A 15492-nucleotide genomic window follows, 5' to 3' on the forward strand; every position below is an offset into this window, starting at 1 on the left:
ACTGTTGAATGGCAGAGTGGGTTTGAGAGGCCGAATGACTTATCTTTGATCCTAAATCTAATGATTTTAATTGTATTTGTGCTTTTAATTCCCACTTACAATGTTGATTCTTTTAGTCATGTTCCTATTCTGGCAATCTTTGCACTTCCACTCCTGGGGGTTAATCTTCGCTTTAGGCAATAGTCAGGCCGCAGCACATATCCCTCCTGATTTTTATTTCCATTGATGTCAAATCGGGAGAGATGTAAAACGTGCTGCTGACTCACAAAATTCCTTTTCACAGAATTGTTACAGCACAGCAGAAGGCCATTCAGCCCATCACATCTGCACCTGCTCTCCAGTGAGCATTCTGACTCAGTGCCATGGCCCTGCCTTTTCCCCCTACCCTTGCACATTGTTTCTATTCAAATAATCATCTGATACCCTCTTGAATCCTCGATTGAACCTGTCTCCACCACACCACCAGGCAGTGTATTGCAGACCTGAACCACTTGCTGTGGTTTTGCTTCTTTTGTAAATCAGAAGAATAAAAAAAAGAGTATTTCATTTGGCATTGCCGATTTCTATGTTTCACATTCATTTTTACTTCAACTTCTTTTCTCTGTGTGAAGTAATTGAATTTAAATATCTATTCATCTTCCCTCTTTGAATCTCAAATTCTTACCGAGTTTGCTCTTAAATTGCATTCATCTATCCTGAAAACCTTGAAGACAGAACCATAGAATCCCTACAGTACAAAAGGAGGCCATTTGGTCCATCGAGTCTGCACTGACCTGAAAGAGCACCCTGCCTCGACACACTCCCCCATCCTATCCCTAACCCCACCAAACCTACACATCTTTGGACACGAAGGGCAATTTAGCGTGGCCAATCCACCTAACCTGCACATCTTTGGACTGTGGGAGGAAACCGGAGCACCTGGTGGAAACCCACGCAGACACGGGGAGGATGTGCAGACTCCGCACAGACAGTGATCCAAGCCGGGAATTGAACCTGGGACCTTGGAGCTGTGAGGTAGAAGTGCTAACCACTGTGCTACCGTGCTGCCCAGTGTGCAATATTGGCTCGGTGTGCAGTGCAGCAGGAATTTAGCGAGAATGCTTTAGTTTATGCCAAGTGCTGTTTTTAGAGATGGTGACCATCAGCTGTGGGATTTTCCAACAATGAAATGTCAACAGTTGCCTGGCATCAATCTCCAGAAAGCCTGCAGGTGTCACTTCAGTCGGTGTTCCCATTTGAAATGAGCAATGACCCAGCTGTACCACCAGATGGTGCTGCTGAGCCTCCACTTGCTCAGTGCACAAATCTGCAGCCTGCCACCCTAGTTAGAGTTGAGTTCATAGTAGTTCAAAGCATGAATTCATAGAATCATAGAAAAGTTAATGCACAGAAGGAGGACATTCAGCCTCTCTCCAGAGCAATAACATTCTTCCTGTAATGTGCTGACCAGAACTGCACATAATGGGCGGAATTCTCCGACCCCCGCAGGGTCGGGGAATCGCCCGGGACCGGCGTAAATCCCACTCCCGCTGTGGCCGGAATTCTCCGCCACCCGTGAATAGGCGGGGGCGGGTATCGCGTCCCACCGGTTGGCGGGCCCCCCGCGGCGATTCTCCGGCCCACGATGGGCCGAAGTCCCACCGCTGTCAGGCCTCTCCCACCAACGTGGTTTAAACCACCTCTGAGCTGGCGGGAGCAGGCGACGCGAGCGGGTCCTGGGGGGAGCGCGGGGCGATCGGACCCCGGGGGGTGCCCCCATGGTGGCCTGGCCTGCGATCGGGGCCCAGCGATCGGCGGGCGAGCCTGTGCCAGGGGGGCACTCTTTTTCTTCCGCCGCCGCCACGCCCTCCACCATGGCAGAAGCGGAAGAGACCCCCTCCACCGCGCATGTGCCGGTGGTGACGTCAGCGGCCGCTGACGCTCCGGCGCATGCGCGGACTCCGGCCGACCGGCGAAGGCCTTTCCGTCAGCCCTGACGCCGGGCGGCGTGGAGCCAAAGGCCGCTCGCGCCAGTCGACGGAGCGGGAGCCACTCCGGCGCGGGCCTAGTCCCTAAAGGTGCGGAGAATTCCGCACCTTTGGGGAGGCCCGACGCCGGACTGGTTGCCGCTACGCCGGGACCCCCCGCCCCGCCGGGTAGGGGAGAATTTCGCCCAATATTCCAGTTGTGGCCTCACCAGTGTTTTATACAATTTCGCATTATATCCTTACTTTCATATTCTATACCTCTGCCAATGAGGGAGAGCATTCCGTACGTTTTCTTAACAATCTTGTCAACCTGCCAATCTTGTCTAGCCAGCCCGAGGACACCCAGGTGCCCTTTCTAATCCCACCTTCCTGCACTTGGTCCATAGCCCTGTAGCTTACAGCACTTAAGGTGCAGATCCAGGTACTTTTTAAAAGAGTTTAGTGCCTCTGCCTCCACTACCAACTCAGGCAGCGAATTCCAGACTCCCCTCTGCGTTAAAAAGTTCTTCCTTGTGTCCCCTCTGCACCTTCTGCCATGTATCTTGAATCGATGTCCCCTGGTTCTAGAATTCTCCACCACCACTCTATCTCTTCCCCTCATAACATTGTACACCTCAATTAAGTCACCCCTCAGCCTTCTTTGTTCCAAGGAAAATCACTGGTGGTTCCTGCTCATGCAGGAAGTGGGAGGAAATAGGCAGAATGCCTGGAGGTCATAGGTAGCAACAGGGTCATAACTTATACTTTGGATCATGAAATAACAAAAAAGTGGTAACTGAGGAGGAGTTATAGACATTATACATCTGCGAAAATCACTGTAAGGTAATGGGACTCTCATAATATTGTATCCCTGTGTGGCGCTGTCAGAATAATTCAACAGTGGGTCAGTTTTAAAATTGTCATTTTCAAGTTCATCCATGGCTATGCTCTTCCCTATCTCTGTGCCCGCCTCCAGCTGCAAACCTCTTGAATATTCTCCAGTCCTCTGGCTTCTTGGGCATCCCCACCTCCTTCACTCCCGCTGTTAATGGTTGGGTCTTCAGCTATCCACACCCTAACTTTAGGAATTCCTTCCTTAACCCTCTCTGCCTCTCTTTCCTCTTCTGCTTTCTTCTCCTTTAAGACGCTCTTTAACTAAGGAGCTTTAAGGGCTCTGTCCTCATGTCTCCTTTTATTTGGTTAGTTGATTGCGGTCTTGTGAGCCCCGTGAGACATTATATTGCATTAAAGGCACTATATAAATGCAAGTTGTTGTTCATTCACTTTGGCTCCCCCATCTAATGTTGCCACCAGCCTTTTCTTTGAAATCTCTGCCCAATCTTTCCCTACTTCAATGGAGAATGGCGCACATGTTAATAAAGATGAAGAAAATTAAGTTCACTCAGTCCCCATAGGGCACAGATAAAATTTCAAACTCAAAATGCTACCATACTCTAGGAGCAGCAAGGATAAGCACATTTCCTCCCCTTGGAACTGTTCTCAAATCGCAGATGGTAAAATATCAGGGGCTGGTGCGTATTCCCAGAAACACAGATTGCACTAAACAAAATGCTGTAATGATAGTTAGGATTCTTTAATATCTGACTGAATCACCATTCGAAGACTCAACCGGCTGTGCCATAAGTTCGCTTGGTCTGTGATTAGTCACAGGAACCATTCCACGGTGAAACAACAAAATTGTCCTAAACACAAAATGTTGGAAATACTCAGCAGGTCTGGCAGCAACTGTGGAGAGAGAAACAGTTGTTTCAGGTCAAGGATTATTCGTCAGATTATTTCAGATTTCCAGCATCCGCTGTATTTTACTTTTAGCCACGTTGTATTGATTGGGTGTTAAAGGACTGAGTTCTTCTCAAATAAGATATGGAACATAGATTCCCAAAGGAGCAGAAATGCTCCCTACCATTGTTAAACAAAAATTCATAGATTTAGCTGGAACCCATACTCTCTTTCCCCCTCCCGCCCACCCATCCACACTCAGCTCACTTCCTCCATGAAAAGCACCGATATATGGAAGGAATTTTCCATCCTGGACTTGGCAATCCATTTCACTCATGTAGTGCAATATGTTGCCCTGGTGAATGCAGTCAGTGCCACGGGATGTTCAGCTGTGAAGTGGGCAGGAGGATGACAGCAAACTGGTTCTCCAGACCTGGCCTAGTCCCCACTGTGTCTTTCAGCTACCACCAATCAGCACGCTATCTCTTGGAGATATTACCAGCTTCCACGCTGTCTTCTGGGAAAGCTGAGCTGCCACTCCGGCCAATGTTTCTTCCTATTTTCTCTGTCCAGTCCCATCATGAGTTTGATCACCATTACCAACAAAGGGCCAGTTTAGCTCAGTGGGCTAGACAGCTGGTTTGTAATGCATAACAAGATCAGCAGCATGGGTTCAATTCCCATACCGGTCTCCCCGAACAGGCGCCGGAAGTGGCGACTAGGGGCTTTTCACAGTACCTTCTTACTTGTGACAATAAAACATTATTATTATATCTCCTCTGAATCCTCTCTTCTCCGTGGAGAACAGCCCCAGCTTCTCCGGTCTGTGGAACTGAAATTCCTCATTCCTGGAACCATTTTCATGAAACTATTCCGCACCCTTTCTAATGCCTTCACATCCTTCTTAAAGAGTGGTGTCCAGCTGAGGCTGACCCAGTGTTGTGTAAAGGTTTATCTTAACTTGCTTGCTTTTGTATTCTACATCCCTATGTATAAGGCTCATGATTTGTACACTTTATTAATTGCTTTCTGAACCTGATCTGCCACCTTCAATAATTTGTGCATGTATATCCCCAGATCTCTCCCACTTTAGAATTGTACCTTTTATTTTATATTGTTACTCATTTTTCTGTATCGCCTCATATTTCTCTGCATTAAATTTCATCAGCCACTGTCTGCCCGTTCCACCAGCCTGTCGATGATCACTTGAAATTTATCACCATTCTCCTCGCAATTCACAACACTGCCCACTTTTGTGTAATCCACAAAGTTTGACAAGTCTAGGGCAAGAAAAGCAGGGACCTTAACACTGACCCCCTGGGGTATCTCACCTTATACCTTCCTCAAGTCCAAAAAAACTGACTCCACTTCCCCATTCACCACTGCTTTGTGTTCCTTTCAGCGTTTTGTATCCATGCAGCTACTGTTCCCGTTATATCATGGGCTCAAGCTATGCTGGCAAGCCTGTGACATGACCTCTTACCCAATGTCTTTTGAAAGTCAACGTCCATTACATCAACCGCATTTCACCAAGCGCTTCTGATACCTCATCAAAAAACTAAAGCGAGTTGGTTAACCACAATTTGCCCAATGAATGCATGGCAGGAGAGAGTGTACAAGGGAGGGCTTTAGATTCAGGGGGCATTGGAATCCATTCTGGGGGAGGTGGGGTCTGTAATTGCTGGATGGGTTGTAACTAGTTTGCAGCAGAGGGTGTTAACCAGCTTAACAGAGGGGTGAGAGCCAAGATGTAGTGTAGGAAAGGATAAACCAGGCACTCAAGGATTAGGGAAGACAGAGAGCATTAGAGTAAGAAATAGTAAGAAATTAATGGGGCCAGAATGAGATGTAATGTAATAAAGTCTAAATTAGGTTTACTGTACATGTATCTATTGGATGAAGGGTGGTTAAAAATGGTTAGTGAGCGACAGGTAAAAGTAGCCATATGGTAATATGATATACTGAGTGTATTCAATAGGTGACCAAGTAGTGGGAAAGGTATAGAGGAGCAAATTGAAGAGATGTGCAAAACTCTTTAATTATCCGAATATACACTGGGATAGTAATAGTGTAAAGGGCAGAGAGGGGGAACTTTTTGAAGTGTGTTTATATGAAATTTCTTGATCCGTATGTTTCCAGCCCAAAAAGAAAGAAGGGATTGCTGGATAACGGTCTAGGAAATGAAATGGCTCAAGTGGGTCAAATAATAGTCAGGGAGCATTTAGGGAATAATCCGGCAGGAAGGGGCGGGGGGTCAGTGTTGGTCTGTGCAATAGTTGCTCAGAAGTTAGAAGAGATTTTAATTTGGAAGGTTCCCAGTGTAGGGCAATTGACATGCAAAACCTGCCTGAGAACATCTTGGGGAGCCAAAGAAGTGAAATAGAAAATGAGAGACAAAGGAAGAGTATGACATTAATGATTTGGAAGAAGGAACTGAAGGCAGTGTTGCTAAGTTCGCAGATGATACAAAGATCTGTAGAGAAACAGGTAGTATTGAGGAAGCAAGGGGGCTGAAGAAGGATTTGGACAAGCTAGGAGAGTGGGCAATGAAGTGGCAAATGAAATACAATTTGGAAAAGTGTGAGGTTATACACTTTGGAAGGAGGAATTTAGGCATAGACTACTTTCTAAATGGGGAAATGCTTAGGAACTCAGAAGCAAAAAGGGACTTGGGAATCCTTGTTCACGATTCTCTTCAGGTTAATGTGGCAGGTTCAGTCGGCAGTTAAGAAGGCAAATGCAATGTTAGCATTCATGTCAAGAGGGCTAGAATACAAGACCAGGGATGTACTTCTGAGGCTGTATAAGGCACCGGTCAGACTCCATTTGCAGTATTGTGAGCAGTTTTGGGCCCCGTATCTAAGAAAGGATGTGCTGGCCTTGGAAAGGGCCCAGAGGAGGTTCACATGAGTGATCCCTGGAATGAAGAACTTGTTGTATGAGGAACGGTTGAGGACTCTGGGTCTGTACTCATTGGAGTTTAGAAGGATGAGGGGGGATCTTATTGAAACATACAGGATACTATGAGGCCTGATAGAGTGGACGTAGAGAGGATGTTTCCACTTGTAGGAAAAACTAGAACCAGAGGATGCCATCTCAGACTAAAGGGACGATCCTGTAAAACGCATTTGAGGAGGAATTTCTTCAGCCAGAGGGTGGTGAATCTGTGGAACTCTTTTCCACCGAAGGCTGTGGAGGCCAAATTACTGAGTGTCTTTAAGACAGAGATAGATAGGTTTTTGATTAATAAGGGGATCAGGAGTTTTGGGGAGAAGGCAGGAGAATAGGGATGAGAAAATATCAGCCATGATTGAATGGCGAAGCAGACTCGATGGGCTGAGTGGCCTGATTCTGCTCCTAAATCTTATGGTCTTACGGACAGGAGACCACAGCTCCTATAAAAGGAAATCTAAATGTCTTGTATCACTGGTAAAAGAGTGGGATAATTAGGGATCCAAAAATGGGACCTATGCATGGAGGCGGAAGGCATGACCGAGGTATTAAATTAGTTCTTTACATCTGTCTTTACGAGGGAAGACGATACTGTCAATGCCATAGTGAAATAAGGGGAATTGAGATACTGGATGGGCAAAAGGTGATACAGTATCAGAAAGGCTGGCTGAACTTAAAATTCGTAAGTCACTGGGACCACATAGGGTTCAGCTAAAGATGTGGAGGGAAAAAAGGGTGCACATCGCAAAGGTACAAACCGTAATCCTCCTTGGATACAAGGTCAAAGGACTGGAGAATTGTTAATGTTACACCCTTCTTCACAAAAGTGTGGGGATAAGCCCTGCAACTACAGTTTAACCTCAGTGGCAAAAAAGCTTTCCGAGATGACCATTTGGAACCAAATTAGTAGTCACTTGGGAAAGTGTGGATTAATTAGACAAAGCCAGAACTGTTTTGTTAAAGGCAAATTGTATTTATCGAACTTCATTCCGTTTTTTAATGAGATAACAGAGATGGTTGATGAAGGTCTTGTGGTTCATGGCACTGTGGCTGGCTCTGCTGCACAGGAGGGCAGGAAAAAGAGTGGCAGAGCTATAATGATGGGCGACTCGATGGTAAGGGCAATAGACAGGTATTTCTGCGGAAGCAAACGAGACTCCAGGATGGTATGCTGCCTCCCTGGTGAAAGGATCAAGGATGTCTCCGAGTGGCTGCAGGATATTCTGAGGGGGGTGGTGAACAGCCAGTTGCCGTGGTGCATATAGGCACCAACGTTATAGGTAAAAGAATATGATGAGGTCCTACAAGCTGTATTTAGGGAGTTAGGAGTTAAACTAAAAATAGGACCTCATAGGTAGTAATCTCATGATTGTTACCAGTGCCACATGCTAGTCAGAGTAGGAATGTTGGGATAGACGAGATGAATACGTGCCTTGAGAGATGGTGCAAGAGGGAGGGATTCAAATTTTTGGGAAATTGGAACCGGTTCTGGGGGAGATGGGAGCAGTACAAACAGGACGGTCTGCACCTGAGCAGGACTCGAACCAATGTCCTTGGGGAGTGTTTGCTGGTGTTGTTGGGCAGGGCAGGGGCTGGTTTAGCACACTGGGCTAAATCGATGGCTTTTAAAGCAGACCAAGGCAGGCCAGCAGCACGGTTCAGTTCCCGTACCAGCCTCCCCGAACAGGCGCTGGAATGTGGCGACTAGGGGCTTTTCACAGTAACTTTATTGAAGCCTACTCGTGACAATAAGCAATTTTCATTTCATTTAAATTAATGTGGCAGGTGGATAGGAAGTCGGAGGGAAGTAAAGTGGGGACAGAAACAAAAGGCAGTAAGGGGAAAAGTGAAAGGCAGAGAAACCAAAGTCAAAAATCAGAAAGGGCCACAACACAGAGTACGGAGACTGTGGAGAACTCAGTGAATGGGTCCAGTAAGGCTAAGAGAAATAAAACACAGGGAGAGTGTACGAAACATGACCGGACAGATGTTCTTTAAAAAAAAGACAAACAACATGGTTTGGAAGTGTTTGGAAATACTGGTTAATCAGATCCAATATTCATTCATTTTTATTTGACTTTATTAAAGGTAATTACAGGTATCCAGTCATAGCCCAGAAAACACATCCCAAGGCCGTGGACCACACACACAGGAATCACCAACATCTGGTTATTCTCTAAATTACAGCTTTGAATTGTGGCATCAGATGTACCTCAAGAATAAACATTATGCACTGCTGTTGCTCAGATGTTGCACTCTTTTACAGGGCTTGTTTAATATGGTTGTAGAAGTGCCTCGTTGGACAAACGCTAAAATGGAGGTGAGTTCTTGTGGTATGGAATAGAATTCCTCCAGTGCAGAAGAAGGCCACTCAGCCCATTGAGTTTCCACCGAACCTCTGAAAGAACACTCCACCAGGCCCACAACACTGCCCAATCCCTGTAGCCCCGCCTAACCTGAACACCGTTGGACACAAAGGGGAAATTTAGCATGGCTAATCCAACTGGAGTGGGGGAAGAAACTGGAGCACCCTGAGGAAACCCGCCCACACACTGGGAGAAAGTTCAAACTCCCAAGGCCAGAGTTGAACCCAGATCCCTGGCGCTGAGGCAGCAGTGCCAACCACTGTGCCACCGTGCCGCCCCGTTTATCAGCTTCAGTCAAATGTGTGGTTCGCGAGATCAGTAGTGCAGAGTAGCTGATGATTCAATGGAAACTGGTGTCCCTCTTGCTAACTAACAGGAGCTTGAGACAACTGGGATATGGAATTTAATGGATTCGAGAAACTTACAACATTGAAGGGACCACTTGGCCCATCATATCAACACTGGTTCTTTGAATGGGTGGGGTTCTTGGGTTAAACGGGTAGGGTGGAGGTGTGGGCATGGGTGGAGTGCTCTTTCCAAGGGCCGGTGCAAACTTGATGGGCCGAATGGCCACTCTCTGCACTGTAAATTCTATGATATCCAATTAGTCCCACTGCCCTGCTCTTTCTCCATAACCTTGGAAATTCTCTTTCAATTATTTATCTAATTGCCTGTTGAATCTGCTACAGGCAGTGCATTCCAGCTCAAAAATATTTGTTGTGCAATACAATTTCTCAGATTTTTGGCTATATTGAAAATCTTGTTTATAAAAGCATATACCATTCCTTGTTTGTCAGTTTGTGATCACAATACAGGGTAGCACGCCCGCCATATTTAAATGAATAATCATGGGTCAGTTAGGCTTGTTATCAAGCCAATTGATTCTGCTAAAACACTGCCCGCGTCATAAAATGTTTGGTGTGGGCAGCCTGGCGGGAGCAGGAAGCACAATTTTTAAACTTAAATATTTAATGGGTGGGAAGGGAGATGGGTTTGCTCTTTGGCGGTTGCCCTTTGGCGATCAATGACAGCTCTCCATGGATGGAAGCCCCCCCCCCCCTCCTGCTTTCCTTCCTTCCTACCTTAAACCTTTCAGGGTATTGTCCCATTTGAAGTCCTTCAAACTTACTGTGCCACTGTTCCTGATTCAAACATATAATTTAATAGAAATAAACCCAAATGGCTGGTTCATGCACCAAAATTTCTTTTTTCTAGAATATTGCTCAGCGTATCATTTGCATTGGCTTTAGATTTCTGTCATCGTGTTATGAGTATTCTGTGTTAGCATGGTTTTATTCGGGTATTTTGAAATGCATTATAAAAACTAATAGAAAGAAGGAACTTGCATTTATATAGAGCCTTTCACATCTTCCAGATGCCCCAACTCACATTACAGCGAATGATGTGGTTCTGATATGCAGCCACTGTTGTAATGTGGACAGATGTGGCAGCCACCTGTGTACACAGCACCCTGCCAACAGCAATGGGATGAGGGCCAAATGGTCTGTTTATGGTGATGTTTGCTGGCCAATTCGCTAGGAGAACTACCTGTTCTTCCTTGAATTTACTCATGTGATCTTTGAAGTCCCTCTGAGCAGGCAGACAGGAAAATCATAAAATACGCATATAAAATAAAATATAAAGGGCGGAATTCTCTGCTTCCGGGAAAAATCGGGAGTGCCGTCGTGAACTCGGCCGAGTTTCACGACGGCCTCGGAGGCCGCTCCTCGCCCCCTATTCTCCCCTCCCGGCGGGGCTAGCAGCGGCGCTCCGTAACTCTCGGTCGCGGGTGCGTCGCGCCAAGAATGACGTGGCCGGCGCGCCTAGTGACGTCAGCCGCGCATGCGCAAGTTGGCCGGCTCCAACCCGCGCATGCGTGGCTGATGTCATGACGCTGACGGCACGAACCCGCGCATGCGTGGTGGCCGTCTTTCCCCTCAGCCGCCCCGCAAGACGTGGCAGCTTGATCTTGCGGGGCGGCGGAGGGGAAATAGTGCGTCCGATTTGGACGCCGGCCCGACGATCGGTGGGCACCGATCGCGGGCCTGTCCCCTCCCGAGCACAGTCGTGGTGCTCTTGCCCCAAACGGCCCCCCAGAAGCCCCAAACGGGCATCTGGCTCCCGTTTCACGACGGCAGCGACCAGGTGTGTTTGCCGCCGTCGTGAAACGGTCGTGAACGGCCGGCCGCTCGGCCCATCGGGGTCGGAGAATCGCCGTTCGCCGTGAAAAATGGCGAGCGGCGATTCTTCCGGGTTGGGGGTGGAGAATTGCCAGGGGGGCGTGAAAAATGTCGGGGGGTCCTCCCGCGATTCTCCCACGCCGCGTGGGGAGCGGAGAATTCCGGCCAAAGTTCGCAGGAACTTTTTTCATTCTGTAGTTGTAACGTTTTTAAAATTTATTTTCCAGATTGCAACAAAGGTCCCTCTAAACCCAATCAAACAGGATATGAAAAATGGGAAAATGCGATATGTAGCGAATATCTTTCCTTATAAGGGTTATATCTGGAACTACGGAGCACTACCTCAGGTTAAGAAAGATGAAATTTTGTGAACTTCTGCCTATTTTGGAGTTCCATGGAATAAATGATTCAACTGTGTGTGGTACTGAACGATGTGGACAGGCAAGGGCCAGGTTTGACCTATGGGCTATTTTGAGTTAGTTCTATTGTAATTGATCCCGCTCTCCTCAGCTAAGAGGAGAACACCTGCAGCCTCCTACTCCTGATTGTCACAGTGGCCATTGATATAAAATACATGTGTGTGTCTGTATGTGTGGTAGTCTTGCCCCCAGTCCATCGTACTTGTTCTTTGATCAAAGCTTATCTCCCATAAATGTTGTTCTCACCACCATTAAGCTTTTAGAACTATGGTTTGGATGTTATTTCATTTTGCCAAATTATTCCAAATGCTCTGTAAACCGAGTTTCATTCTGAAGAACATCCCTATTGTGGACGAAGACTCAGGGGAGTGGGTGGTTTACTATGCCGAGAATGGAAAATCACGCGATTGTTCATCAGTGTCAAACACACTGAGTATGAAACTCCTGGGAGACTGAGTGATTCGCTCTTTCCGAATGTTGGGTCATTTCAGAAGATTGTCCAGAAGGTGAATTATCTTTTAAGGAGTGAAGAAGACAAAAGCAAAAATGGTGGCCAAATTCTTTTCCTTTTCAAGTCATTTTCTCTTGTGTGCACACACCTTACATTGGAATGTTTTTGTACTTTAGTTAATTGGACACTATGTTTAGTTTCTTGCCCATGCCTTAATTTTGCTGTGACAACTGCTATTACCTCTTCTTATTAGTCCAATTTTTAGAACACCAGTGAGTGCAAAGAGAAAGGCTCTCCTGACTATCAGGGAAGGAAATAGGCTGCTGTCACAGGCACTGTGAATCAGAGATCACTCTGATCCCATAGCAACATTGAGAGGAATAGTATCAATCGAAGGAAGGTTAGCAACAAGATTGGAAACAGGGAAATATAGGAAAAGGAAAGGTAGGAAGAATATTAAAGGCAACAAAATAGTTGAAGGGCTCTTGGAATTGCAGAGTGTGCAGAGAACGCAAATGTGAGGGCAACTGAGCTTACTCTTTAATTTACATTTCTTTCAAAATATCACACTGGAATGTTTATTATGTACTGGGGCCAAAGATAGAGAAGCGTATTCTATTCTTCAGTCCTCATGGCTTGTCAAATTTGCTTTTAGTTTATTCTCGGAATGTGGCCAGTTGTGACAAGGCCAGATTTATTGCCCAACCCAGTCCCTGTGCTGAAGGCATTCCATCCCGGCATAAGTTAGGGAATTCAAGGATATTGGACCAGCGACAATGAGGGAACTGTGATTTGCATCCCAAGTCATGATGGTATGTGAGTTGTAAGGAAACTTGAAGGTGATATTCCTGCAACAGTGATGCTCTTGACCTTGGCAGTAGATGCTGTAGAAAGGAATACACTGTTGAAGTAAGTTTGATGAGCTGCTGCAGTAAATGTTTTATATTGTACTTTGTGTCAGCTCAGAGTGCTGGCGACCCATGGGGTGGATTTTGAGTCCTGTGATGGAGGCTTCCTGAATGATGTTAAGCTTCTTGGGAGTTGTGACTGCATCCATCCAGGCAAGTGGAGAGAATTCCATCACACTTCTGCCATATGGTTTATGGATGGTGGAGAATTTCTGAGAGGTCACGAGGTGAATCACAAAGTGCCAATTGTCTGCTCTTCTCTAGAAGTCATGGTATTGTTACAACTAGTCACAGACACACTGGCACAAATGGATCTACCTATACTTTCCCATAGATTCCAATATTCTTGGGCCCACTCTGAAGTGTAACGAGCATTGGTCCACAACCATGGCAGCATTCTTTTCAACCAGTTTGGAAGGGAAAATCTGATGGACTCCTCTTAAAACCACAGACTGATTTTGGGCTTCACCCCCTAAAGCTATTAGAAGAGGAAAGGTTGTTAATGGAGCAAAGTGACCGTTAAGCAAAAGAGATAAGAGAAAGGAGGGCAGGACATAGGGAATGATGGATAAGAAACAGAATCAGGAGTAGGCCATTTGATTCCTGAGCCTGCTCCACCATTCAATATGATTAACTGATCTGATCAGGCCGAATTCCATTGCTCAGTCTGTTCCCCGTAATCCTTGACTGGTTCAATGGCTTTTTAAATAGTTTTTGAGGGAACTAGTTTCCTTGTGTCTTTACAATGTTTTTGTGTCATGGTATATATTTGATAGGTGTTCATAGGCCCATAATGCACTGGTTCCTCAGCGTCGCATTTAGTGGTTACCCCAATAATGCGCCGGGGTGTCCCTCTTGGAGGTTCTCACATAGGGGTTTACCCAACAATTATCAAGAAGTGCTAACTTCCTCTGGCCAATTGTGCTGAGCTGGGAACCGTCCAACAGAAGGTGATATTCCTACAACATTGATACTCTTGACAGATTTAAATTGCTTACTTTGGATGGATCTGCCAGTTTTACCCAGATAGTTACTTGGAAAAAGTTAGAGGACAATAATTATTTCTAATTCCAGAGTAACTATTTAAAAAATCCAGACCCCAGCTTTGTTTGGGATACCCCTCACGCACACAATCCACTAGGGGATACACCACACCACACCTCCCCAGCCTGACCTGACCCACCCCACACCTCTTCTGGTCTGACCGCTGTCATCCTGGACTGACACCCCCCCCCCCCCCCCCCCCCACCCCCCCTTTCCTGGATTGACCGCCCCTCCTGGACTCAGCCACCTCAAGTCTGAAAACACCCCCTTGGACTGAAGACTCCTCTGCTGACCCATCTCTGGACCAACCCCGACCACCTTCCCAAGTCCGACAACACCCTCCCACCACTCCCCTCCAGTCCAACCAGACCCCCTCTCTAGCCTGACCCCCTCCTCGAACTTTAAAACTTACCTGTTCCCTTTAAATTTTCCCTTTAAACCTCCCCTTTATGGCAGCTACTGTCGCAAAACGCGGTAGTGACTTACCTCTCTGTCCCCCGGTTACTCCACGCTGGTGCAGCTGAGGGTGTGCTTCGCTGCTCCTGTCTCATGCAGCCTGAGTGTGGATGTTTGGGTGAGATGGGGTCTTTGGAATCCCAGCGACAGTTAATCCGGCGAGAGTGACAATCTGCCGGAGATTTCCACTCTGAGCAAGTTGCGGGCTGATATCGATTAGTTACTTTTCCGTCCATGTGCAATTTGACCTAAACTACCTTATACCCTGCATTCACATCATTTTCCTAATTTCTTACAGATAAGAGACAGTTTTCTATGACTTGGAGACCCAGAGGGCATTTTTCCATGTCCTGTGGATCCATCAGAAATGCTGTCGGGCAGATTGAGAAAGTAAAACAAAGCAACGTAAAAGTTAATCAAATTGTTGAAGTAGGGACGTGAGAACAAAATGTTGAAATGCCACAGATGTTTAATAACAGATATTGGGCGAAATTCTCCGACCCCCAGCAGGGTCGGAGAATCGCCCGGGCCACCGAAAATCCCGCCCCCGCCGTGGCAGAAATTCTCCGCCACCCGGGAAGTGGCGGGGGTGGGAAACACGCCGCACCGAGAGGCGAGCCCCCTGCGGCGATTCTCCGGCCCCCGATGGCGGAAGTCCAGCCACTGGGAGGCCTCTTCCGCCGCCGAGGATTGAACCACCTCTGGTGGCGGCGGGATCGGCGGCGCGAGCGGGCCCCCGGGGTCCTGGGGGGGGCACGGGGCGATCGGACCCCGGGGGGTGCCCCCACGGTGGCCAGGCCTGCGATTGGGGCCCACCGATCGGCGGGCGGGCCAGTGCCGTGGGGGCACTCTTTCCCTTCCGCCGCCTCCACGGCCTCCACCATGGCGGACGCGGAAGAGAATCCCCCAGCGCGCATGCGCTGGTGGTGACGTCAGCCGGAGCTGCCGCTGACGTCACCACCGGTACATGCGCGAACCGGCGAAGGCCTTTCGGCCGGCGGCGGGCGTCAAAGGCTGCTGGTACCGGTTT

General features: G+C 47.4%; 1 protein-coding gene across 2 annotated transcripts in view; it reads left to right on the top strand.

The window, feature by feature from the left end:
- Positions 1-15492, top strand: part of LOC119970212 (inorganic pyrophosphatase-like) — a 65347-nt gene that overhangs the window by 25258 nt on the left and 24597 nt on the right. For both annotated transcript variants that reach the window (XM_038804465.1, XM_038804464.1), the window contains exons 3-4: positions 8905-8958; positions 11412-11531. In XM_038804465.1, coding sequence (XP_038660393.1) covers positions 8905-8958; positions 11412-11531 — 174 coding nt within the window. The remainder of the gene's footprint in view (positions 1-8904; positions 8959-11411; positions 11532-15492) is intronic.

The sequence above is a fragment of the Scyliorhinus canicula genome, chromosome 8 (assembly GCF_902713615.1).
Source record: "Scyliorhinus canicula chromosome 8, sScyCan1.1, whole genome shotgun sequence".
Taxonomy (NCBI): Eukaryota; Metazoa; Chordata; class Chondrichthyes; order Carcharhiniformes; family Scyliorhinidae; genus Scyliorhinus; species Scyliorhinus canicula.